At 42.1% G+C, this 25,162-nt stretch overlaps 1 protein-coding gene across 4 annotated transcripts in view; it reads right to left on the reverse strand.

Moving 5' to 3' along the window:
- The window catches only part of MTUS2 (microtubule associated tumor suppressor candidate 2), a 261,298-nt gene that overhangs the window by 62,127 nt on the left and 174,009 nt on the right, over positions 1-25,162 (reverse strand). For all 4 annotated transcript variants that reach the window (XM_017731364.1, XM_017731366.1, XM_008631454.2 and 1 more), the window contains one exon: positions 4,642-4,803. In XM_017731364.1, coding sequence (XP_017586853.1) covers positions 4,642-4,803 — 162 coding nt within the window. The remainder of the gene's footprint in view (positions 1-4,641; positions 4,804-25,162) is intronic.

A 25,162-nucleotide genomic window follows, 5' to 3' on the forward strand; every position in this document is an offset into this window, starting at 1 on the left:
AATCAGGGCTCTTAGCACTGAGTTTCCCAGCAAAAAGCTCCTAGCATAGCAGGAACCACCATTAACTTCTAGGCTTCCTGGAACAGTTTCCAAGGCTCTGCCAACTCCTACCACTGGCAGAGCTCATGCAATGAGAAGCTGTCTTTCTGGTAGCCAGTAATCAAAGCCACAGACTACTAATTTTTATGTGAATCTACATCTCATTTAAGGTTAGACATCTCCCAGTGTTTCCCCTCTTTTAAAAGCTATACTTGTGTAAAGAAATGGATATTTCAGGCCATAAGATAACAATGAGCAGAAATACTTGTCTTTTCTATTAGTGTGCTTACAACACTTGCTTTAGAAAAAAGGCCTCTAAACACACAGTTCTGTAAAGGTATTTACATTTCCTAATTAACATACACAGCCTGCTCCAAATGAAACAGAAGGAGCAAATGCAAAATAATTAGAAACACAAGGTAAAGCATTCCAGAAATCACCTAGCAAAACAGCAGATGAACAAAGCCACTGCTCCATTCCCCCAGGAGACCTGAATTCTAGCCTAGGAACCAGAGCAAAAGACACCTTACCCAAGACATCTTCTCAAGCACTGCAGAATCAGCACTTGTATTTGCCTGTACCTTTTTGAGTCTTCAAAAGCCAGTACAGTGGGATAGGCTTCAATTTGCTTTCATACTTCAGACTGAAAGCACGCTAACAAATTGTACATTGAGTATTTATTCCAAAACAAATCCTACCACGCTGTAGACATCATTAACAATTCAATGGGACTGACTGCATTCAGACGGATTCCAGCTGTTCTCAGGAGTATTTTATAAGTTAACTAATGCAGTCTTCAAGTTAAAAAAAACCCCAGAAACCCAAGGAAATGTCTTCAGTCACTCACAGACACAGAGAGCCCCTTTGAGCTTTCTTCTGCCTTTCCCCCTGACACCCACGACTAGTCATGTCCTTAGTGAGTAATGACACATCCCTGCATGCATTGTTTGAGACAAAATTAGCAAAGCTGGAAATATGATGGATTCTGTAGAATGAGAGCAGTCTAATTCTCTCTAGAGACTCTCTACTTCCTGTGATCTATGAGACACTGAAAGACTGAATAAATAAGTAGATGTGGAAGAAAGACTGTGTATTTGTTTAAGTAGAAACTGCTAATGCTTGTGCTTTTCCCTTTGTGTTTATTTCAAATTTAAATTAAATGTGATAAGAATAAAAGGACAGTGACTATTTCATTGTCTTGTCTGAAAGCAATTGCCTTGTTGTTGTATTGAAAAAGAAAAGTCTCTTTAGCTGGTGTTTAAAAAAATAAAGGAAAAAATAAACCTGATAAAACTAGTCATTCTTTGGACTGAATAGAAAATCTCAGGGTAATAATTCAGAACATCCAGTGCTAGTTGAAGAGTTAAAACAACTACTCCATCCATCTCTTTCTGCCATTTTGCAAGGATCCTATGGCATTTTATTGTCTCTTCCTCACACATTTGTGCTGTGGCATGTTTCAGAGTGGTTCCCAGAAGAGAGGTAGGAAAACCTGCAGTTGAACATCCCACTTTCACCTGCAAGGCAGTGCTGCATATCCCTATGTTCATACGGCAACAGCATGAATGCAACCCACTGCTATTCAGCTTTGAAGGGAAAGTGTTTGCAAGGGGGAACAAAGCAGCAGCAGACTCTTCTCCCTTCATCCCTGCAAGAGCACTGGTGCTCACTCTTCCCCCCTCAGCTGACCTCAGCTCATCCCTCTCCCTCCTGCTGATGTTGTGCTGTCTGGATTTTGCAGAATCTGATCAAAAGAAGCGCATTTTACACTACAAGATTGCTGGTGAGAGCTGAGATAACACTGACCTCCTATTCTTCATCTTGACTGACTGCATTTAACAGCCTGTCCTGTTACATATGATTTACTGGTACTTGTAAAAGCACAGGAATTGACTGGGTGAGTTTTTTGAACAATGCTTTTGATTGTCTTTAATTTAGTGGGCCAAGTAGAAACAAGCTGCTCAAATTAATTCCTTACTGCCACTGTCATTGCACTCAAATCAGGGTATTTCTTCTGGGTGATAACAGTCACTTGTCTGTGACATAAATATTAAATAATAAGCAAGTAGAAATAGGAATCCCATAACACACACCCCCCAAAATCTGTAACAGGCCATAGAAAATATGAAATCCCTCAGCTCTCTGATTTCATAGACTGTTGGGTGGCAGGTCCAGCCTTGTGGACAGAACTGAGTCTCTGAACATTGCCTTCTGCTGATATTCCCCCATTTTAAGGGCAATTTAGACCAGAAAATTCCTATATGTATGCTTCAAGCACTATATATTTTCATCAACATCTGTGGAAAGAAGAGGCTTCTATGAATTTCAGAGCTAGTTTACAGTTGCAAAGTTCCTGATGGAGAGCTGCTTTCACCTATTGTTAAACAAAATACGAAGCAATACAGCAATGCCATGTTTTAGTTTGGTTATCACGGTACTTCCCAAAGTAGCAAATATATTTAAGTCAAATTAAAAGGCCTCTTTTTTCTAGTCAAGTATGTACTTTCTTTTCCCTTTTCTATAAATGGACAGACATGTAGGTATAGAAACGGCTGTGCAATACACTGAAACCTAATTAAGTGCACTCTTCTCATAGACCAGTCGAAAGGCCATCAGTTCATGCCTGCACAACAATTTGCATGACAACGATCTTCCATTCCTATTGTCCCATGCCAGAATTATTTTTTGATCATCTGAAGCACAGCATCATCGTCTGTCCAGCAGCAGCTAAAGGAGTCAATTTTCATTAATTAAATTTTTAAAAATTCCCCTCATTCCAATTTATTTCACGAGCACTTTTAGTGAAATATCAGGAGTATAATCTCTCTTGAGCAGTTGTGTCTTTATTCTTTTTTTTAAGTGAAAGTTTACAGTTCAGGTGGTCTTCTCAAGTAAGATCTAATACATGAAAGCTTTTGTGTGATTTTTGATGGTTATTTTTGATTCATTAATATAGGCAGATATTTTCATTTGTGAATTAATTTACTACTCACACATAGATAAAATTATGTATGTCTCTGAAATACAATTGTAATTTTTTACATTACCTGATATTGCACTCTTTCAGAAATACTATTTATATTTAAATTACTGCCGTCCTCTTTGTGAAACTCTTTCCTTCTTCCTTTCATAAAATGAGCTGTGTGCAATACACATAGTGCCTGTGCTCCTCAGCTGCAACTGCAGAGTGCTCCAAGCACTTCAGTTTAGTAACTGCAATGTCTTGCACAGGAGGTTGGTCAGATGCTAAATATATATGCAACATCAAGCCTATAGAAATTACTGTCCAAAGGATACCTAAACAGAAAAATTTACATCCTGTAGGTGTCTCTATCACATTGGGATCTACACCCAGTGTTCATTTGCTATTGCAAGAGAGGCAAGATTAGAATTGCTAAAAAACCCTTGTCTTCATCATTTCTTGATTTATTTCAACCTTTGCTCCTATCAGATACTTGCATTGTGAGGAACCATGACGCTGCTATAATAAAAAAAAAAAGAAAAAGAAGCAATGAATTGGCCACAGATACATGCTGCTAACTTGGCTCATAAAAAATTAAACCAGAGCATTGGACTAACATAGTTTCTTTTGTTTCTGTCTGTTGTGTATAATAACGACTTCCTAAACTTGTCAGCTGCCCCTGTGTCTGACTGTTTGCATAACACAGATAGGTAACCCTACTTCCATGTTTAGCTTCCTTCCAAAATAAACCAGCCAAGTTTATGACAATAAAATGACTCAGTAATTACTGAGTTATCCCTTCATCCTTATCTTGACCCATGAACCTTTTATTGTATTTATCTCCCTCTGTTCAGTTGGTTTGGTGGGTATCTGGTGTCCAGCCAAGGTCAAACCACTGCAACAGGTTAATCTATCTTGAAAGCAGGTGACAAGAACTAGCCATTCATAAGGTGTTTGTCTCATATTTTGCACTGACTTTTCCTTCCCAGCTCCATTTGCAGTGTGTTATCAAACCCAATGGAACTTACATAGAAATGAAACACTGTTGAGTAAGAGCCAGCCTGGATAAAATTATTTATTTTGGAATCTAAACTGTTAGGTCTAATCTGAACTTGATGGAACTGGTCATTTAAGTGAATTGGACAGAAGGAGAGTTTAGGCAAGGAAACAAATTGAAAACAAGACTAGGGGTTTTTTTTGCTTTATTTGCTTGCCTCCTTCTGCCTCTCTGAGTGAAAAAAAAAGATTGCTCAAACCTAGAGGCCAATATTCTCATCACTGCAAGCCTACCTAGCAATGAATTATCTGCTCAGTGGAATGCTTTGGTCTCTAAAGCAATGCAATGTTTTTAAAAAGCTGCTTGGTGAGAACCAACAATATATACACTAAATCTCTGATATGTGTAGTTAGGGACAGCAAATGCCTTCAAATCCACACATAGCTCACAAAATGAGATTATAGCCGTGTTGTTGACTGTGTTTAAAAGAGACTCCAGTAAATGGAGTCCAAGTCAGCACACTGGCAATGGGCCCAGGGATGGCATGAAAATTAATTAAAAGCAAGCAGTAAAACAGCATCACAGCAAGATTTTTGCATTTCTTGGCTTAACACAGGTGGTGTTTTAAGTTTGGAGCACTTACCAGCGGGTGCTGTGGCAGTTTTTGGTGCTGGCAGCAAGCTCCTGCGTGAAGTCGCTGTGCTGCTCGATACCTGCGTCGTGCTCTTGCTGCTCCCCTTGGGAACATCTTTGGAAGGTGCAGACACCCTAGGGGTGGTCTGCTCTTCATTTCCGAAGCTGGAACCTGCAGGAGACCAGAATTACACTAATTATAAGTCCATAAAAAATGTATGTGAACTGTGGCATACAGACCGAACTTCTATCAGCAATTACGATCTACAAAGACACGTTCTCACTGCACCTTGGGCTAAGTTACATGGACTTTCTCCAAGATAAACCTTTAGGTAGAAATAAAGAGTTCCCAACAACTTACTTAAATGCCAAGTCTTGGCAGCTGTTAGAGTCTGATTCCAACAGGAACTTAAGACCTCCTCTTGGTCTAGCTCTGTAAAGGTATGTGGGTACAATGCTCATAAAGAAACAAAGGAATTCCTAAATATCTGGGTGGACAAGTTGTTTATGGTTTTGTAGCTGCTACAGGAGCCACACCACACATTCACCCTATCACTTGGAAGCTGCTGGTGTTTGAAATAAAGCGGAATACCAAGGCTCAGCGGTGCAAAGTTCCAAATTCTCTTGCTCCAAAGTCTCTGTGGGTGGGATTTCCCACAGAGTCCCTCATCACACTGAGACATTTGAATAATAAGATAAAAAACAAAGGAAAAATTCTGCCTTAACTCTCACATCCACTTCAATCATATTCTCATAACAAATATTAGGTTGCTAAGTTTTCCACCTTATATTGACCTCTTTTAAAACTTTTAATGGGTCTGGTTTCCTCCTGAGCTTGCCATCTAGGGAATAATGACATCCTAGATTCCTTGTAGACATAAGGAAAACAGTATTTTCTTAACATTTGAGAAAGGCAAAGTTGGAGTATTGTTTTTACCTATCTGTCTACAAAGCCTAAGAGGAGCAAAAGATTACAGCACATCTGGACTTGGACATTTGCAAAAGAATGAACATTTTGTTTGAAGAAACAAGAGGAGATAGTGGCAAGAAATACAAAGTATGTCAGAAAAGGCCTATAATTTTTATTTCAATTGTTTTACAAAGATACAATATTATATTGGTTAGGTACTGCCTGCAGGAAAATGACAGCATTATCTGAATAATTGGCATGTCCAAGTCTCCAGTATTTTTAAGACACAGGCTTCTTGAAAGTGCGCAACTAAAGGAGAGATTTCATTTTTGCCTTTTTACTGAAAATTTACTAGAAAAAAAAAAAAGCAGGTTGGAAAAGAAAATCCTCTTTTCTGATACAGGAAGAATACACCTTTTGGCTCTGAGAAAACAGCTTTAAGTTTTTCTGTGCCTTTGAAGCTGCTTGCACATAAGTCTTAATTTGAAGTGTGTATCTGCAGTATAAATGGACTTCTACAAACATATTTGACCTTTCTCAAGCCACATTAAAACTTCAGACAAAACAGTGTAGTGTTCCTCTATGCAGGAACAGAAAGACCTGAAGCATTGGTCACCTTTACACAGCTGTGCACATAACAACCCCTCAGCACATCAGGTCAGTGTTGAATAGCCAAAATACATGGATTTTTCACCTGTGTAACAAACATTTATGTGCTGAATTATCTGCTGGCAAACACTGCTGACTTCTGTAAAGTCACAACCGCAGACAACCTGGCCCAGCCTAGCCCCGTCTCCTCTGCAGCTGTGCACGAGGACATCTCTTCTGGCAGGTGCCAGGGAATGCTGCAGCATGTGTGTCCACCTCAGGCTGTCTGCATCACACTCCTGAAGCTATTCCTGAAGTGGTCTGATATATGTGCTTACCCAGGCAGTTTGGGTAGCACCACTTGTAGAAAGTTTTTTCTCTTTCTTCAGCTATTTTTTTTTGTACGTTTCAGTTGCAGAAGCACTAACCTTGAAGATTAAAGTATTATTATTTGCAGAGAAATGCTGTTCAAGTGTTCTTTAATGGAAACCCGTTATTCTCAGTTGCAAAATGTATTATACGAGAACATTTCACCTCTCAAATCTGACCAAATGGAAGCAATTCCCGCATTGAAGTACAAGCCCAGGGGAGTTACATAACCTCTTATTAAAAAACAAATTAAAAAGTTTTCCTAGGTATTGAAGATGAAGTGCTGCCAGCTACAAACAGTTTTTCTGTCTAAAACACAGCATAAGAGATCTCCTAATTCCTTAAATGAGTGGGTGAGAAAGCTGACAAACATGGCCTCATAGGATCCCTGGATCAGAAATGCCAGAGCCTGGAGAGAACCGGCCACACACCTTGTGCTGTGGCTGGACAAGCCCTTCCAATGAAAAACACAAGGAAAAAAAGCAATACAGCTTTTGATCTTTTATTAAGAAATGGACTCAGGGAGCTGAGCTGCATCACTGAGCTAGGTGTCTTGAGGCCCCAGGGCCAGCCTGCACCAGGGGGACCAGGGCTGCTCTGTATCAGGCACAGATGCTTCCCGAAATGGACCCACCACAGGGCACAGCCTGTCCTGTCAGCCAAGAGGGAATGTATTTAAGAAAGGGCAAAACAGTGCCCTGCAGTGAGCAGTGAGGGAAAAACTGTGAGGCTGAGAGGGAGCAGGTGTTCCCTAAGGACCCTGGAGAAGACCTTGGGGAAGCAGGTATTTCCCTGCAGCTTGTGGAGAGGACCGTGGCGGAGCAGATATTCACACTGCAGCCCATGGAGAACTCCACACTGACACAGGTGGACATGGCCCAAAGGAAGCTGCATCCATGGAGAGCCCTCACAGAAACAGGGCTCTGGAAGAAGCTGTGGTCCCTGGACATGAGAACCGTGCTGGAGCAGGTTTGTCCTGAGGGACAGCAGCCCTGGGTAAAGACCCATGCAGGAGCAGGAAGAAGTGTGAGATGGAAGAAATGACAGAGAGGAACTGTAATGAACTGACTGATACCCCCATTCTCCTCCCACTGCACTGCTCAATGGGGATATGGGATGGAGGAGGTAGAGGACTTGGGAAGGGAGAAGTGAAGTTGAGACTGGAAAAAGGGGGTGTAGGAAAGCTGTTTTAGTTTTTTGTTTTGTCTTTGTTTCACACCTTTCAACTCTACTTTAATTGTTAATATACTAAAATTTTTTCCAAGTCAAGTTTGTTTTGCCTGTGACAGCAACTAGTAAGTGATCTCCATGTCTTTATCTCTACCTGTGGTCTTATTCACCTTATTTTCTTTCTTGTCCTGTAGAGGAGGTGAGATAGTGAGACAGCAGCAGGGTGGGTGCCTGGCAGCCAACCAAGGTCAACTCACCAAAGCAATATCAATACACCCAGGATTTGAGATAAGGTCAATGTTTAACTTAAGAGACATTACGTCCCACTTTGCTCTTCACTCATAGATGGAGATCTGAAAGAGACAGTGGGATACAGCAACACATGCGTGTATAACATGCCCCAAAAAAGCAAATGTTTGCTGCTTCCACGGATATCACTAGGGCAGCATCTAGTTCCCCAGGTGCAGAGGTAGGCGAGTTTCACGTTGCTACACATAGTGCTGGATTCCAGAGTTCAGATAGCATTTAAAGAAGAAATTAATTGAAGATTAAGAGAATGCATATTCCTCATGACCTAGGAGGAAAATAAAGGTTTTAATTTACTGCAAGGAATCAACTTATAGGAGAATCAGAAAGATTATTCATCAGATGGTACCTGTTGGTCCATCATGAAATAATGCCTCCCACTATTATCTGCAGCAGGTGAATCAGTAGCATGGGTCCTTCCATGATACCACCTCTTATTTTTCAGTAAAAGCCTGTACAGAAACACCAGATGTGCAGTGGGTGAACAGTTTCCAGGTGACCACATCCTTTGTTGTATTGTACCTCTTCCCTCCTACTCCTCTACTTTGGCATTCTAAACCAGGGGAGACTCTGCTTGCCTTTGAAGCACCTGGTGAGTCGTTCGGGGGCTGCCACATAAAAGGCCCTGTATTCTTGCAGACTCTGTGCTCTGTGAGGAGCAGCACTGCAGTAGAGTGTTTAACAGGCTATTAATGATCTGCTGGGGCTAAAGGCCTTCATCCTCACTTTTATCACCTCCTCACTGTGAGCCCCAAGGAATCCTACTCTTCTGTTTCTGAAAAAAAACTATATAGAAAAGAAGAATATTCCTTTGAAGACTTGCAGTTACTTTGGAGAGTCCCAGCTGCAGCTACTCTTCCCCTACACTTGTTTGCCAGTAGACATGGAGAAATTAGGGCTGGGAACATACTTTGAACATGTATGTTCAAAGAAAACCATGACCAAAATCCCACAGGCTCCTAGATGTCGTTGAACCACTCTCCCTCCATATCTGTCACCGTTCTTTTCACCATCTGGCCCTGCCCTGCAGCAGCTCATTTCAGGGGCTCCTCACCCTCAGAAAACAAAGACTCTCTTGTATGTGTCACTAGGAGTTAGTGCCTCCTATAGGTGTTCTTTTTCTGAAATTATTTACAAATATTTATAAAAAAGGATGGAAATATCATATGATAATATAGATAACTGTAAAACTAGCAGGAACATGTATGGGGAGAATTCTGCATTTGATGAGATATAAATTAGGCCATGTTCTGTGGCAGGTCTTGATCTGAGAGGAGACAACGATAGGAAGGGCTGTGTTCTGGAGCCCCACAGCTACAGATTTCCCTGTCTGCAGCCAAGGGCAATAAAGTCTCCTTTTGTTGGAGAATTTGCATCCTCTCTAGAAAAGCAGCTTGTTTGACAATGCCTACGGGTCTGTGTCTTGCTGACAAACAAACTGCAGAGGAGTATTACAGCATGAGTGCAGCTGCGTCTGCAGTTCCCTGTCCCGTGGGCTGCTATGTGCAGCCTGTGACACGGAGTGAGTTTCCAGCTCTTCACAGCAGGTCAAGCATTCCGTGTGCTGGCAGGAGGCTTGGAGCAGAAAGGGTCTGTGTCTTGCTGACAAACAAACTGCAGAGGAGTATTACAGCATGAGTGCAGCTGCGTCTGCAGTTCCCTGTCCCGTGGGCTGCTATGTGCAGCCTGTGACACGGAGTGAGTTTCCAGCTCTTCACAGCAGGTCAAGCATTCCGTGTGCTGGCAGGAGGCTTGGAGCTGATAGCTCCTGCCACAGCTGTAATCACACTCAAGACACTGGGAACATGCTGGCATCGTGCATGTTCACTGAAGGACAAACATTTACCCAGGGTTATAGGAAGGCCCTTCCAGCATAGAGATCCTTGGACACTACTTGATGCCAAGTTAACGACAATGAAGTTACATCTAGTTGTTGCATCAGTGATGCCACTTAGGAATTCTAAATCACTTCCCAGTCACAGAACTGAAGAAGCTTTAAAAAAGGAGTTGAGCCACTTTCCAAATTCACACAGCAAGGAAACAGCACAGACAGAGAAGTGAGCAGGAAAACCTGATGATGAATGAGGTTGCAAAGACTTTTTTTCACCTGCAAAACACTGGGATGTATTATTCCTCTGGGTTTTACTAGGCTGCACTTTTGTGCCCCAGTTTTCAAGCACAAGTACAAGCACAAAGTGAAATTTAAAATCACTGCCCTGGGGAATGATCTGATAAGAAAAATACCTTAAACTACTGGAAATAATCAAGTGATTTTTAAAACTAAAACCTGCAAGACACACTTTTCACTAACTTGGAACTTTTGCCCATCCTTCAATTAATGCCCATTCTTTATTCCTGATTGTTACTTGTAAAGTGGTAAGTAAACATTGTAGAATGATTACCAGACATGCAACCTGTCAGCCAAGATTTTTATTTCACTACTTTAAGGGGGGCTGTTTTGAAGTCCAACATGGTATATTTCAATATGAGGTTTCACAGTGTAATTTTCAAGCGACACAACTGAACATACAGCTCAGTAGCTCAAGCTGAAACAAAGCTATTGACCAAGAGGTACAGTGTGATCACTGGCCCCAAGGGCTAACCATGTTATTAAGATGTTATCATAGTACATAAGATTACTAGCTGACTAATTGGGCTTTTTTGTCTTTCAGACAGCTAGTACCTGGTATTTCCTAACAGGCCAAATATGCAAGAGATCAGAGACCAGCTCATGACAGGTTTCTTTTCCATCCAGAACAAGAAGATGCTTAAGAACTAATGTCCACGCAATGCTTAAGCCTAACTTAGCTCAAAGTCATTTTTCCCCGTTGCATTTTTCTTTGGCTCAGACAAAGATGTTTGAGCAATAATTCTCTGTAAAATACTTATTTTAGAGGAGGTTCGTGCCTGACCACATGCCTTTATAAAAGCTGATTTTTCAGAAGTCTTTACATTCAAAAATGAAACCTGAATTTCGAGTTCAGGTTAATAACTCAGGTTGATAATTTCCACCAAAATAAGGAGCCAAATCTGCAGTGCCTGTCAGCACAGCTTTAGATAGCTTTGGGTCTCTGCACTGCCAGAGGCACTACCTCTGAGGCAGCCCCCTCACTGCTAGGGAGGGAGTTTGGTGCCATCATTGATGATTAAAGATAGCTGTGATCAGCCATGGCTTTTGTACACTAACACATCACTAAGGGATTGCTGCACATCCATCCTTCTCCAGGTGCCCTCCAGTCCTAAGGCCAAGCACCTTTCTCCTGTGTCACCTGTTGTCAGATGGTTTTGGGCCCCTGGATCTGGCTGTGCAGAAAGCTGTTGGGCATCTGAAGGGTGGGAACCCTGCAAGGTTGACTACCACCAGAAGAGCTGCAAAAGCAGCTCTGTGCAGATGCACTGGCAGGCTCTACCTTTGCCTCCAGCTGCCCTGACTGCTTCTGCAGTCAGAGGCTGTATTCTGCACTTGCAGCTGATCCAGGCAAGCAAAAGACAGAGGTGATGTTTCTGGCAGGGCAGAGGGAAGCATCACCTCTTCAGGCTGTGCTTTCCTAACTCCAGTGGCAGCTGAGCTGCCAGGGCAGCACTGGCAACTCTACTTCCAGCAGGATGCCCTTGTACACATGGCCTTTGTTTGAGGCTTGGTCCATCAGACTGTATTTACACTGCTAAACAAAAGCTGGCCAGGTGTTGTAGGCTGGCTTATACTGACACCACTCAGGCTGATCATAGCAGCTTTTCCTGAGAGGGTTAGAGCAGACAAAACCACAGTCACAGTGTGAAGAACAGGGTGAGGGATCAGGAGACTGGGCTTAGCCTGGCTTCCAGGCTTTCCCTTGCTTACCAGCACAGCTGGACTTGCAGCCAGGAAGCATCCACTGAGCTGGGCCATGTATGCTCCATGTCACTGCATGCACTCATTCAGCTTAGCCTCACGTACATCAAAGTGGGTTTAAGAAAAGTGGAGATGTTTTGCCTCTGCCAAGTGTAATTGAAGCTCCTTCCTTTACACGACTTACTGTTTTTGATGACACTGAGTTTTTGAAATCTAGATTAATTTTTGTGGCACAAACCCATCTTCAGTGTCCTTCATACATAATAGATAGCAGAAATACAGCCTTCTGCTGATACACCTCCTTGTATCAATGCTAACTAATTCATTTCACATCACCAAATAAAATACATATTTTAGGATCTGGCTATATGCATTTCTTACTTGAGTGGAGCTATGTGCTGTTCCCTCCTGAAGTGTTACAAGCCTCACTGGGCAAGGTGAAAACTTCACCACAAAGTAAAATTTCTCAGTGTGTTACTGGGAGTTGCAGACAACTTGCTGACTGTGCCAGACCTTGGAATCACATAACCCATTTTATTTGATTTCCTGTGAAATGCTACATCTCTATCAGGAAAGACGAGCATTTTATTATGTAATAAAGTTGCACCGTATGTTGGCGGTAGCTTTGCCTTCCACTGGCAGGTTGTACAGCTGCTTGGCTGGCTGAGAGCTTTTGCATAGCTGGCTAATTAAAAACTCCTAGGACATGGAATGAAGACACCATCGTATTTTGCTGATCAGTTGTAATGTTTGTCAGAAAGGATAATACAAGGTTTTTGGAATCCTTCCAAAGATGCCTGGGCTGCACAGGCATTTTAAAATGGATTTCAGACATCACTGTGTATCTACATTTTGAAAGGAGAATCTCCTGGCACTACCTGCGACTGAGTCATCAAAGGTCATTCATGACCAAATCTTCCCTGCAAACCTTCCTCATTCAGCAAGGATCACGGTGACAAGAAACATCCCACATCATGAGTCCTCCACTGAAGTGTCTCTTGCGGTACTTGGAGGAGCTGAAGAAGTATAATTATATACTGGGGAAATGTTTGCTTCTCTAACTGAGAATAGAGAAACATACCTACTGTAAGCTTCTCCTAGACATATGGATTAAGATTCCTAACAGATCAGATCTGCGTAACCTGATCTTACTCTGTAATTACTGAAGCCTAGCAATTAATTGTAGCAAGGGCTGGTTTTTAAAACCTGAGATACACTTGAAAGCAAGCATGTACTCATGGTGTTTTGAGAGATTAACAGCTCTTCTTGCTGACACAAGTTAAGAACATATTACATATCAGTTAAACATTTAAATTCCTCTAAGATTCATTTTGGGAGAGTAAATAAGTAGCTATATCCAAGCACCAGGTTTTCTGGGATCCTGCATTCAGTAAATTTACTGAAATTAATTGTTATTTAAGGCTGAATTTGTAAGAAAAACGGTATTTGATCCCAGTGAGGGCAACTGAGGCATTGTCTTCAGTGCAACAAAAGTTTGACCTAGGCTGAATGTTGTAGGCAAAATGCTACTCTCTATACCAAGCAAAAAGCAGGTGAAATGAAACAGGAGCACAGATTTACTTCAGGTATTGTCTGGCACAGTCATGCTCTGTCTTACAGAGGAATTGGATTAATACAGGTTCAAGGGCCACTTCTCCCCCTTGTTGCCCAGCAGGGTAGTCCTCCACACTACAACAATTCCCAGGTGCTGTAGAGCTCTCAAAGTAACAGTGAGCATTGACGGCATTTTTGCCAAAGACACGTATATTATCCAATGCCCTCAGCTGCCAGAATGACCCCTGGGATCACCAGAGGCTGGCCAAAAGTTAAAATAACCAGAAAGAAGATACAGATAACATCCATTTTCTACTACCACTAAAGCACTAATGGCATGTATCAGCCTACTTAGGGGGAATTTTCCTGCACAGGAAGATTTTGATGTTCCTGGGTAGTCCTTCAGTCTCAGCACCCACACTTCTAGAAGTATCGGTTTTGTAGCATGACTCGTGCTCATGACCATCTGCTTTCAAGGCACTGAGCCTGCTTCTGAACTGGCATACCAATTCCAACAGGGCACAGGCACCCATGGAAGACAGGATTAGAAGCGACATCTGCTCTGCAAGAGGTTCCTCCTGATGGCAAGAAGTGCCAAATTAGAGCCACATGCCTTATTATGAGGAATGACATCTGTTGGCCCTCACAGCATTTTATCATCAATAAATGCCTCTTCCCTGGAATTGCTGCTTTTAATTTGCTTGAACACTGGCTTGGAGTATTTCGACACTTAAAAGTATATGTAATCCTTGGGAAAAGCGTTAATGACATTCCAATAGTGATAATGAATTTCCACCAGCTTTAGCAATCCATGCTTGTTGCCACAGCTCAGCAGACTAGGAGAGGTTGAGCAGTGCCCTAACAATTGTCAGTGCTTAAGGCCTGGTAGTGTTCAGTCCTGCTCCTTCCCTGCCACAAACCGTAGCACACAACGATGTGTGTTTGTGTGCTACGATTTACATGGAATTGTGCTAGATCAAAGAGCTTGTAAATGTGTCTGACTCCTTCGTGGCAAAATGATGACTTTAGAGCACGTGACATAGGCTAAGGAGGGGAGATGTCATACTGAAACCTCAAGGATGGAAGAGCCTTAGAGAGTCCCCAGTTAGTCACTAATTAATTGCATTTTATGAGCTCAGGCACAGATCCTCAAAGCTGCTTAGGAACTTAACTCCTATTTCATTTCACATTCAAATTTAACTCACTGTGCTTATTCTTAATCACCATCTCAGCCCTGAAGGAGTTCCAAACCCACAGATGTCTCCATTTCAGACTATGAAGGATGCAAGCAGCTAAGCAGAACCTCCCATGAGTGCTGAACAGTGCTTTGGTTGGAGGAGAAAGGTGGTGACAGGCACCAAAGCTGTGCTTTGTAAACTGGCAGGATGTTTTCTAAGGTGTTCAGAGCAGCCATTTGCTGTGCTCACATCATGTTCATCCTCTTGGACAACATGCTGTTCAAGAAAAAACAGGAGAACCTTCTTTTCCCAGTTAATTTTCACAATCTTCCATCTAAGTAATGCACAACATGTACAGTGCTGCTCTGGGCTGACTCCTGTCTAGATCTGTGTTTTGTGGCTATTTTGAATGTCATACAGAAAAAAAAGAAATCTATAGCAAAATAAAAACCAGGATTTTTTTTTTTTTTTTTTTTTTTTTTTGGTGAGAGTGGAGCTCCCAGGACTGGTGTATGGCTTTGGCCTCGCTGGGGAGGGTGGAGAGCATAAAAACTATAAAAAAAAAAAAAAATGTAAAGGAAAAAAAAAACCAGGGTTTTTTTTTTTTTTTTTTTTTTTTTTGTGTAGTCCAGGGTTTCAATAGTCAGGAAACATTTTTCAGTGGAAAGCTTTATTTTTAACACATGCACTGGCTACACTGTGTATTTTAAGACTCCAAAATAAGTTGGACTTGTAGAAGTCTGCTCATTAAATGTTTTCCTCACAAAACATCTTAACCTGTTCAATCAAAGGTGTTTTTTTAATTAATATTGTCAGTTATGATGCAATTCAAAATCACCAGAAGAGAGAAACACAAGCAAAACAGGCTTCTATTATAAATGACATCTTCCATGGAGAGTAAGCATGAATTTTTAATGATGTGACTGTTAAGATTTTTTCTTATCTCATGTTTACTAAAACCAATGCCTTTAGTAGATGATTTTGGGGGAAATGCAATTATTTTACAATAAGCTAATCTTACAACTAGCAATACTAAATGCTGTGACCTAGTGATCCAGCTAAATAAGTTTTGCAAAGTGTTTTAGCTATGATTATATTTCTATAAAGTAATCTAAACCAGTTGACCCATAATATTCTGCAGAGAACAGATATTTAATTGCATTTATCTCAAGAAATGAAAGCTCTTAAAAGTATATAAAATCAAAATATCGTTGAAACCCACAAAGTTTAAATAGAGGAGGTAGTTTCTTAAAAAATGTCAGTGCCTTTATAGAACAAGTCATTTAACTTTTCTACTTGATAAAGTATCAGAACTTTTGTTCATTTGATCGTTTTACAGGTTTTTTTCCCCTTCATACTTGAATGCATCTGACTGGCAGTAGCAGAATCAGAGTGGCTTCTCTGCATTACAATAAATACTGCTGATAAATAAAATGTGAGACCATTTCACTGGAGCACACAAAAGTGATTTTCACCGGGTTATAATGGCACAGCCAGAGCACCTACCAGAGCAGTGCGGAATACCCCCCAAGTCTTTCCAAAGGCAAATACACACACAGTCTGCGCAACAAACAGGAGGAACTGGAACTCTGTGACCACTCTGAGATTTATGATGTGATAGGAATTACAGAAAGCTGGTGGGAAAATTCTCAGGACTAGAAAACTACAGTGGATGGCTACAAACATTTTCAGAAGGATATAAAGGGAAGAAAAAGAAATGGAGCTGCATTTTATGCAAAAGAAAATGGAAGCCATGGAGTACTGTCTCCAGCTCTGGTCCCCTAGTTCAAAAGAAAAATGGACAGAATGGAGAAGTTTCACAGGAGGTCCATGAAGATGATCAAAGGGCTCTAGAACCTGACCTATGAGGAAAGACTGAAGGAGCTAGCTCCTATATGCTTTAGAAGGGAAGGCTCAGGGGGGACCCAACCACAGTATTCCAGTACTTGAAGGGCTCCTACAGAGGACAGAGACTCTCCCTTCACAAGGAGCCATATGCAGAAGACAAGAAGGTACAAGCTGCACTGGGAGAGATTTCATCTCAACAGAAGGAGGAACTATTTTACAGTAAGAACCATCAGTCACTAGAAAACCTCCCCAGGGACGTGGAAGAGTCCCCATCACTAAAGTTTTTCAAGATGTGATTGGGCAGGTAATCTCATCTAGGATGCCTTTTCCACAGAATGTTGGACCAGATGATCTAGAGATTTCCTTCCAACATGGACTATTCTGTGATTCTGTGAAAAGGGAATAATCAACAAAGACCCCCAAGTTCCAGTGCTAGGATTAAGGTAAGGACTAGACACCATTTGGTCAGACAGTTTAAATATAAATTATGGTATTATAATACCATTTATGCTCTAGATATGTATTTCTTGCTGAGTTTGTAGATGTGAAGGGTGAAGGATACCAGTCTGATTACTCAGAAAATCTGCTCTTCAGAGGGCAAACATAGCCTGGGCAGCCAGGCATGAAATTCCCTGTCTGACTGCAGCACCCCAGTGGTTTTGCCACATGCTCTGGCATCAGGGAGCCTTCTCTGAGTGACTTTTGTGGGCATGTGCTGTGTTTTGCCATGTCAGCACACTACATCATGGTATCATTGAAATTAAACAAGTTATAAAAAAGTAATAAATCTGTTCCTGGTCTTCTGCATCAGTAGGCAAGTTGCTGCCAGGCTGGACCCCTGACTGCCACATCCATTTTGGCATGATATAATACTGTGTGGATTGCACCTGGCCTGGCTGGGACACCTGATAACACTGCTTTACTGAACAAGATTTCCTCTAAATCCACTGCTTTTAAAAAGAAAGGTCCTGATGTTACAAAGAGGCATAATTACCCGTATCCTTGACACTGCTCTTTTTCTTAAACAGCGCTCTAATACTGTACAGATACTTTGAAGATAAATTCATTTGCCCATCTCTGGCATGTGAAAATGGAACTGCAGGATTAATGAGAAATATCCTATTAACCTCACCTCTGTATGAATTGTTCTGTAGTTAAGACTTGTAAGGGACCACTTAAACAAAAGCTTTTTAATCATACATGTAGTATAAGGGTTATTGAATAAAGTACAGTTTCTCATTTTGTACCATTTTAAATCCATGTATTTTTTCAAGACACCTGGAATTATTAACAGGATTGAGTTTGTGTACATGGGGAGTGGGTAGGGACATACTACAGTTAGGAGTATGATCTGTAGAGTTTTACACCAACACAAATAACGTCCTTTGGTATATCAGGCACATTTAATTAACTGTGCATATATAGTAAAAGTGCAGAAATATTAAACCAAAGTGTTGTCTACTGGAAGATTGTAATTCAAGTGATTTCCATAATATTCCAGTTTTAGGAAAAGGTGTCCAAAGCTCCATACTCTGGAGGAGTTGGATAGCTCTTAGCCCTGCTAACAAATGGCAGAGGCCTCAGGAGAGGCTAAGCAGTAGATCTGCCTTTGAGCTGTTTTGGTGGTTCTGTAGAGTTTCCTTCTCGTCCATGGTCCTTCTCGTATATTCCTGAATACATTACTGAAGGCAAGTGGTAATGTAAAAATTTCAGTTGCTATTAGTGAAAAAGAAACTTCTCTTTTTTTTTTTTTTTACCTCCTTCTTCAGCACTTACATGTAGCCTGAGAGCATCTCCAAGATCGTCCTTTTAAAGAAATATGCTGGGGTTTTTTGAAATGGCATGAGCAGTGATATCACACCACACTACTGTGATAACATGGAGGTTAAAGGTGCATTTGCTCTAAGAAGTGCTTAAAAAGCTCCTCCATCTCTCAGTTAAACATGAACACATATCTCAAGACACTTGAGTCCTAGTCCCTGACATTTAAACATGTGGGTGGTAGTACAGCTTTAGAGCACTGATACTGAAGACAAAGAAGGAGACTCTTAGAGGAGACAACACTTTTACTGTTCTGCAGAAAGGCCGATTTTGGTTAAAGCTGCATGTATATTACTTGTAAACTCCTTAGGATCTGGGAGACAAGACCATGCACCAAGCCCATCTCTCTCCTTCCAAATTTCCAAAGTCCCACGGATGAAGGAGGGAGTGGAAGATACTGCTGAGGCTCTTTGCAAAAAGGATATTATTCTTTTCGACATCAAAATTAGAAAATAGGGCAAGAACTCATGGAGAACAGCCCTGAGGCTGGGGGTTCGAGCGGACAAAAATTATTGTCTGAGAGCAAGAAACACTACTAGCCCCAGAAGACACACATGGAGATAATATTTTATATTATAGACCATACCCCTCCTAAGTGAAGCATAGTCATTATTAGAAATTAAGATCCACTCCACCAGAACCCCAACCTCAAAAATAGTCAGTGGCTTCTCAGTAGCTGGGAAAAAAGCAAACAGCTTCATCTTTTATGGGTGGTAACAAATTTTTCTTCTGGTTTTACATGCCACAGTTTCATGAAATTCCTTTGGAGTTTGTTTTGGTTTTGTTTTCTTGTTTATACAATGAAAACACAATGGAAAGCCTGAAAAACATATGGACTTTTTCTGATTAATCAACATAACAGATATCACTGGTTTCCCTGGAAGGTTTGTGATTTTGTTCAAACTCATAATGGAATTTTAACTGCTACGCCTCAGACAGGGTTCTTATCCTCTTTGTATTCTCTGAAATTTACGGGGAAAAAAAAAAAATCTTAACAAAGGGTTCCTGTGAGTTTGGAAATGTAACATATTTTGCTGGAAACCTCTAAATTAGATAAATTGGGAGTGGTGCTGGTGGTTCTTCAACAGTATTTCACCTTCTTGTTCTTGTTAGCAGAATGCAGGGAGTTGCAACAAATCAAAAAAGTCTTTGCTCTTTGGGCGATCTGGAAGACCATCTCTATTTAACAATGCCAGTACCATCGCCAGCTTCTGCCCATCTACTTATTTTTTCAAGAATCTGGTCTGTGAATAGGAGGATTAATGTAATCTGGTCTCCTTTGGATTTGCGTGCAGTGTGCTTTATACATCTCCACTGCACTGATGATGACAGCACACCCAAGTGCCAGTTATTCCCAGAACAATGCTCCCATCTCCCCATCAGATGCAGCATGAGCCCCTACCTGTAGATCCTCCTTGTGTCTGCAGCTTCAGTGTTTCCCCCCTGAAAAGGCCTCAAAAATGACACAGGGAACCCTCACTGCCCTGCTAAAGCCTCTAGCTGCTATTCAGGCTCTGTTGTTGCAGCAAGTTTTGTTCCAGAAGGTCAGACAGGCCCTGCACCACTGAGACCACAAGATAGGAATTTTCTTAGTGGAAAGCACTAGTTTGGATCTTTGGTCTTTAGCAAGCTGCTAGTTCTATGAAACCTGTAGAATCTGGAGTGGCTCCTTCCCTCAGAGCAGTTCAAAATGCAAGAGAGATGGAGAATAATACAGGACTAATCCCACTGAATTACACAGATTTTGTTTACTTGGGAAATCATGAAAAAAATAAATTGAGAGAGAAACTCCAAACATTTGAGTCATTACAATCACATTTAAAAGTGAAACATCAGGGATGGCTTTTGGGACCCAAGGAAAGGAAGAAAAGCTCTTCCTTGTGTCTGTCAAAATGACTGCACTGGTACTGGAAAGGAAGCATGGATCTGGGCTTTCCAACTGGTAAGCTGTGGGAAGCCTCTCTAATGCTAAACAGACACTCCAATTTAAGCAGGACTACAGTCACAAATTAGAAGGCTCAACAATAAATTCATCTGTCATACATTTGCTACTAAAAGAACTATTTTTAAGAAATACATTATTAACTTAAACACTACATGATTCCTTCAAAAGCTATCACTCTGAGTGGATTAGTGAAGTGGGAGTGCTTTCAGGCTATGCTTAATACATGTCTTATTAATTTAAAGCCTTATGATTGCCTCCAATGTGATTATGACCCAAAGCCAACCTCCATTGTACCTGTCAAAGTTGTTGTAAGACTCTTTATGTGGTGGAGCAATCACTTCTAAAAGCCTGACTCTTTTTCAGAAGGTAAATACAAGTCTCTCAGTCAGATTACTTAAGCCTCAAGGCCTGGACTCCCTAGGGGCTCCCTTCACAAAACTGGGACCACCCAGCGTCCCACATTACATATAAACAAACACACATTTGCATACAAGGAACTCGTTCAGGGTTATGTTTTCCATTTGCTCCCCAGAAACAGAAGAAAGTGCAGTAAGGGTTGAGGAAGATCTGCTGACAGGTTCTCCTTCCTGGGCCTTTCCAAAGTGCCAAGTGGATGGAGAGCAGCTGGGTCCCTTGGTATTGGGAAATCACCACTGGTATTACAGTGGAGCAAGCCAATATCCCTGCAGCTGGGATGGCTGCAGGTGAACCCCTACAGCCCACAGTGTTTCTGGGCTGCCCAGGGGGTAGGTAACCCCATAAGGACCCTTGTCAGCTGGCCAGGGTTACAGGCACAAGCTGGTTACTGTGGGATGCAACGTGGCCATGGCTTAGCCAAGCAGCGACACAGGCAGAGACTCCCTGGTTCACAGTCACTGTTCTTCCCACCACCCAGATCAAGGTAAGACAGTATGTCACCTATTGATTAAATGAGTAAGTACTACCAGACTATATTTAATACAAACTCAGCATCTGACAGCTGCTACTAACCTTCAAGATGAAAGTTCTCTTTATTTATTGCTTCCCTTTATGTAAACATATAGACTGCTTACACTTCAAGTGGTTTTGCAAGTACAACAGTCTATATAAGCTCTTTTATGTACCTAGAAAGGGCCTCCCTAGCAGGGCTTGAAAATAATTCAGGTTGCCTCTAAACAATTCAGAGGCACAGCATGAAACAGAGATAGAAAAGAGTCACAATTACAGAGATATCTGATATCTAGCAACAACTATGACAACAACAATTCTTTGAAAACTGTGTGTAGGTGTATCTATGTCATAGTTTTAAATAGGAGCACTCAAAGGTAGCAAACACCTCAGTAAGAAACAAAGCCGAACTGTGAGAGCTCTTGAATTTGTACAGCCCTCAGCACAATGAGGCTGAAACTGGTTGTGCTTCTTTTTCACCCCTGCAGTATGGGTGCAGAGCAACAATGATAATTGAATCTCTTTAGAACACCAAGCCCCGGCTTTGGGGAGGTCACTTAAGAACAAAACATCAGCCCTATTGGCAGATAACAAACCCAGTTAACCCAGTTTTGTGTTTTCACTGGTTATCAGAGACTGAGAAAAAAAGAAACAACACAGAAAGAGAGCAGAAGAGAGTGAACCTCCTCTCTTCCCTTTCTGTGCACAAAGAAGCCCTCTGTGGCTTTCACTTCTTTGGGCTTGTCCAGTCTTTGCTTGTGCCCACAGGACCTTTTAGCTCTCACCACAGCAGTGCCACACTTTAGCCCCTCCTTTTTTTGCTCTGTACCCACATTTTTGCATTTCTGAACCTCTTGCTGCTTCAGTGTACAATCAGTATGCCTCTAATGAGGCAGACACAGGCAACTGTGTTCAACAGAATGTGCTGAAAATGGAGGCAGGCTGGCACCTGCACAAGCCCATCCAGACAGCTCAGCTGCATGAGGAGCACGGTGCTGCTCCTGCTGCCACCCTGCCCACTGCTGCCCAGCCCCGGAGCTCTCCCTTCCCCGGCCCTGCTGCCTCCCCACCTTCCCACTGCCCACCTTTCAGCAGGGGATGTGTTTTCCTGACCCTGAACTCAGCACAAATGCCTCAGTTTGGAGCACGTGCTGGCACAGGTTCCTCAGAAAGTGAAAAGCCCCCTTTGGAAAGCCTTTGGATCACTAGTGAAATCACTGAGGAATATCCCAAAGGAGTAGCTAAATGGCATCTAGGCATTTCCTAAGATCTCTGCCAAAGTGTACAGTCAGTTCACACATCATGCAGAAGTACTTGATTTATATGGTCAGCCTCTACTTACAGTTTGATCCCCATGCACTCTTTCTTCTCTGAGAAAGATGCTTGGCTCCCAGGCAGTTGGAGCAAGTCCAGTATAAAGACCAAGCCTTAATGACCAGGAAAGCCTTTTGATAGAGAGAGGATGGGTGGTCTCCCCTGACTTTCTTGTATGCTTTCTCTTCTTCAGCTCTCTTGGTGTGAAGGCATATGTGCATCGTGGAGGGGTGCTGAGTGTATGAGATGAGTCATTTGCTTTCCTCACTGAGCCCTGTTACATACTGAACTTCAGTCACCGAGAAGAAAAATAGACCTTTGCATTGGAAATGGCCTGAGAACCAACCAGCCTAAGCAAAACCACACAAATCATCTGGATACACAGAGCCCAGTTGCAGAGAAACGTGTTTCTTGAGGTCCTGAGTTCCTTATTGACTCACACACATCGATGCTCATCAGGAATTAACTCCGGAGTTACATTGCAAGCCTTTGCCTCGGGAAAAAAAAAAAAAATGTTTGTAAAGGCAGTTGAATTCAGGCTCAGCCTCGTATTCCTTTTGAATACATTTTGCCATCGATTTTCCCTTTCCTAGGCACAGCGAGCGTTTGCAAACCGCGGGTGCCCAGGCGGAGCCGGGGAGCCCCGAGAGCGATTTACGGCTGCGGCCACGAGAGGGCAGCGCCGATCCTGACAACCCAGCCCGAGCCAAACCCGCTGCGCATCCTCCGGGATCGCGGCTTCCCACGCGCCGCACCAAGCACAAGGCAAGGCTTGACATCTTAAGTTTACCTGAGGTGAAGGAACAAACAAAGGACTACTTGTTTTCCCGCTGGGTACTCTAATCCTGGTTTTACTACTTTCTTCTGCCTGTGTAGTTGTAATTTTGTCAAATTAATTATTCATAACACTGGGAAAATATCTATATGAAAATTCTTCAGTCTGCTTACCTAGATAAAGGAGTAAGAAAATAATAAACATGGCAAAAATGCTAGAGGATAAACTGTCTTCAGTGAAACTGAATCCAGAATTTGATGGAGTGGGAGAGTTCTACAAATATGTTGAAAATGGTTCTTTAGTTAACATGGTGCACTGTAAATTCATAATTTTGCAAAGAAAACAGGAGTCATTGATTGAACTGATATCAGCTGCCAGATATGAACAATGGGGTTAAAAGAAAGTAATTTTTCTGGAAATAAAACAAAACACATTCATCTGTTCAATCTCTCTGATCCAGCGATCCAGGAAATAATCAGCCTGACTGTGCTGGTTTTGGCTGGGGTAAAGTTAATTTTCTTCCTAATAGCTAGTGTGGGGCTGTGTTTCAGATTTGTGCTGGAAATGGTGTTGATAACACGGGGATGCTTCAGTTGTTGTTGAGCAGTGCTTGCACAGCATCAAGGCTTTTTCTGCTTCTTGCATTGCCCTGCCTGTGAGGGGGCTGGGGGTGCACAAGGAGTTGGGAGGGGACACAGGACAGGTGACCCCAACTGACCAAGGGGATATGCCAGACCACACAACATCATGCTCAGTATATAAAGCCTATGAAGGAGGAAGAGGGAGAGATTGGAGAGATTAGCTTCCTAAATCACCGTTATGTGTGATGGGGCCCTGCTCTCCTGGGGATGGCTGGACACCTGCCTGCCCATGGGAAGCAGTGAATTAATTCCTTGTTTTGCTTTGCTTGCATGTGTGGCTTTTTATTTCCCTATAACTGTCCAACCCATGAGTTTTCTCACTTTTACCCTTCTGATTCTCTCCCCCATCCTGCTGGTAGGAGTGAGTGAGCAGCTGTGTGGGGCTGAGTTTCTGACTAGGTTCAATCATGCCACTGTTGCAGCTTTGCTCATTTACTCAGAGCTATTTCTCTGTATTCCAGCATGAAATGGTCCTGCAAGAACTGAGACCATGGCCCAGTGCAGCACACTGCAGTGAAGGAAAAAGCATGCTGCCATGGGTCAGTGACTGGCTTTTATTTTTGGAAATCAATACTGTCAAAAAGCTACATGTTTCATTCCGCTGCTGCACAATCATCAAAGCCTCAGACTAGAACAACAGCATGTGTAGCGACACCATAAAATACAAATGTGACCTCTAATGTAGTTTGTGGGAAGGGCAGCAGCGCTTGGAGGGAGGTTGTGATGAGGATGCTGGACTTTTCTTGCTTCACACATCTGTAACTGCTTCAGTGTTGCCCTTGTCCCTGCACAGATCAATTGCCAGATGACATATCCCTTCACTTGTCCCACATCTCAGGAGGATCTGAGCCAAATTCGTAACTGACTGAAAGGAGGATGTAGTGAGGTGGGGTCAGTCACTTCTGATGGGTCTCAAGTGAAAGGATGGGAGGAAAGGACCTTAAATTGTTCCACAGGAGGTTCAGATTAGGTATTAGAAAAGATTTTACACTGAAAGAGTAGTTAGGCATTGGAATAAGTTACTCAGGAGGCTGATGGAGCCACCATCTCAGGAATTGCTCAAGAAGCGTTTGATGTGGCACTTGGGAATATGTTTTAGGGGTGATGATGCTGGGTTGATAGTTGGACTAGATGATCTTCAAGGTCTCTTCCAACCTTGATGAGTGTGTGATTCCATGAAAATGAACAAAGACCTCCTTTGCTTTTAACATTGTATTACATCTAAAGGGACCATTTCCCTCTGATCCTGGAAACAGGAGAGAGAAGGAGAAAAGGGGACAAAAGAGGTGACCTTAGCTGCTTTCCCCACATTCAGCTCTTCCTGGACTAATGAAAAAGTGCTGAAATAAAAAC

Source organism: Corvus brachyrhynchos, unplaced genomic scaffold (assembly GCF_000691975.1).
Source record: "Corvus brachyrhynchos isolate BGI_N302 unplaced genomic scaffold, ASM69197v1 scaffold103, whole genome shotgun sequence".
In the NCBI taxonomy this organism is placed as follows: Eukaryota; Metazoa; Chordata; class Aves; order Passeriformes; family Corvidae; genus Corvus; species Corvus brachyrhynchos.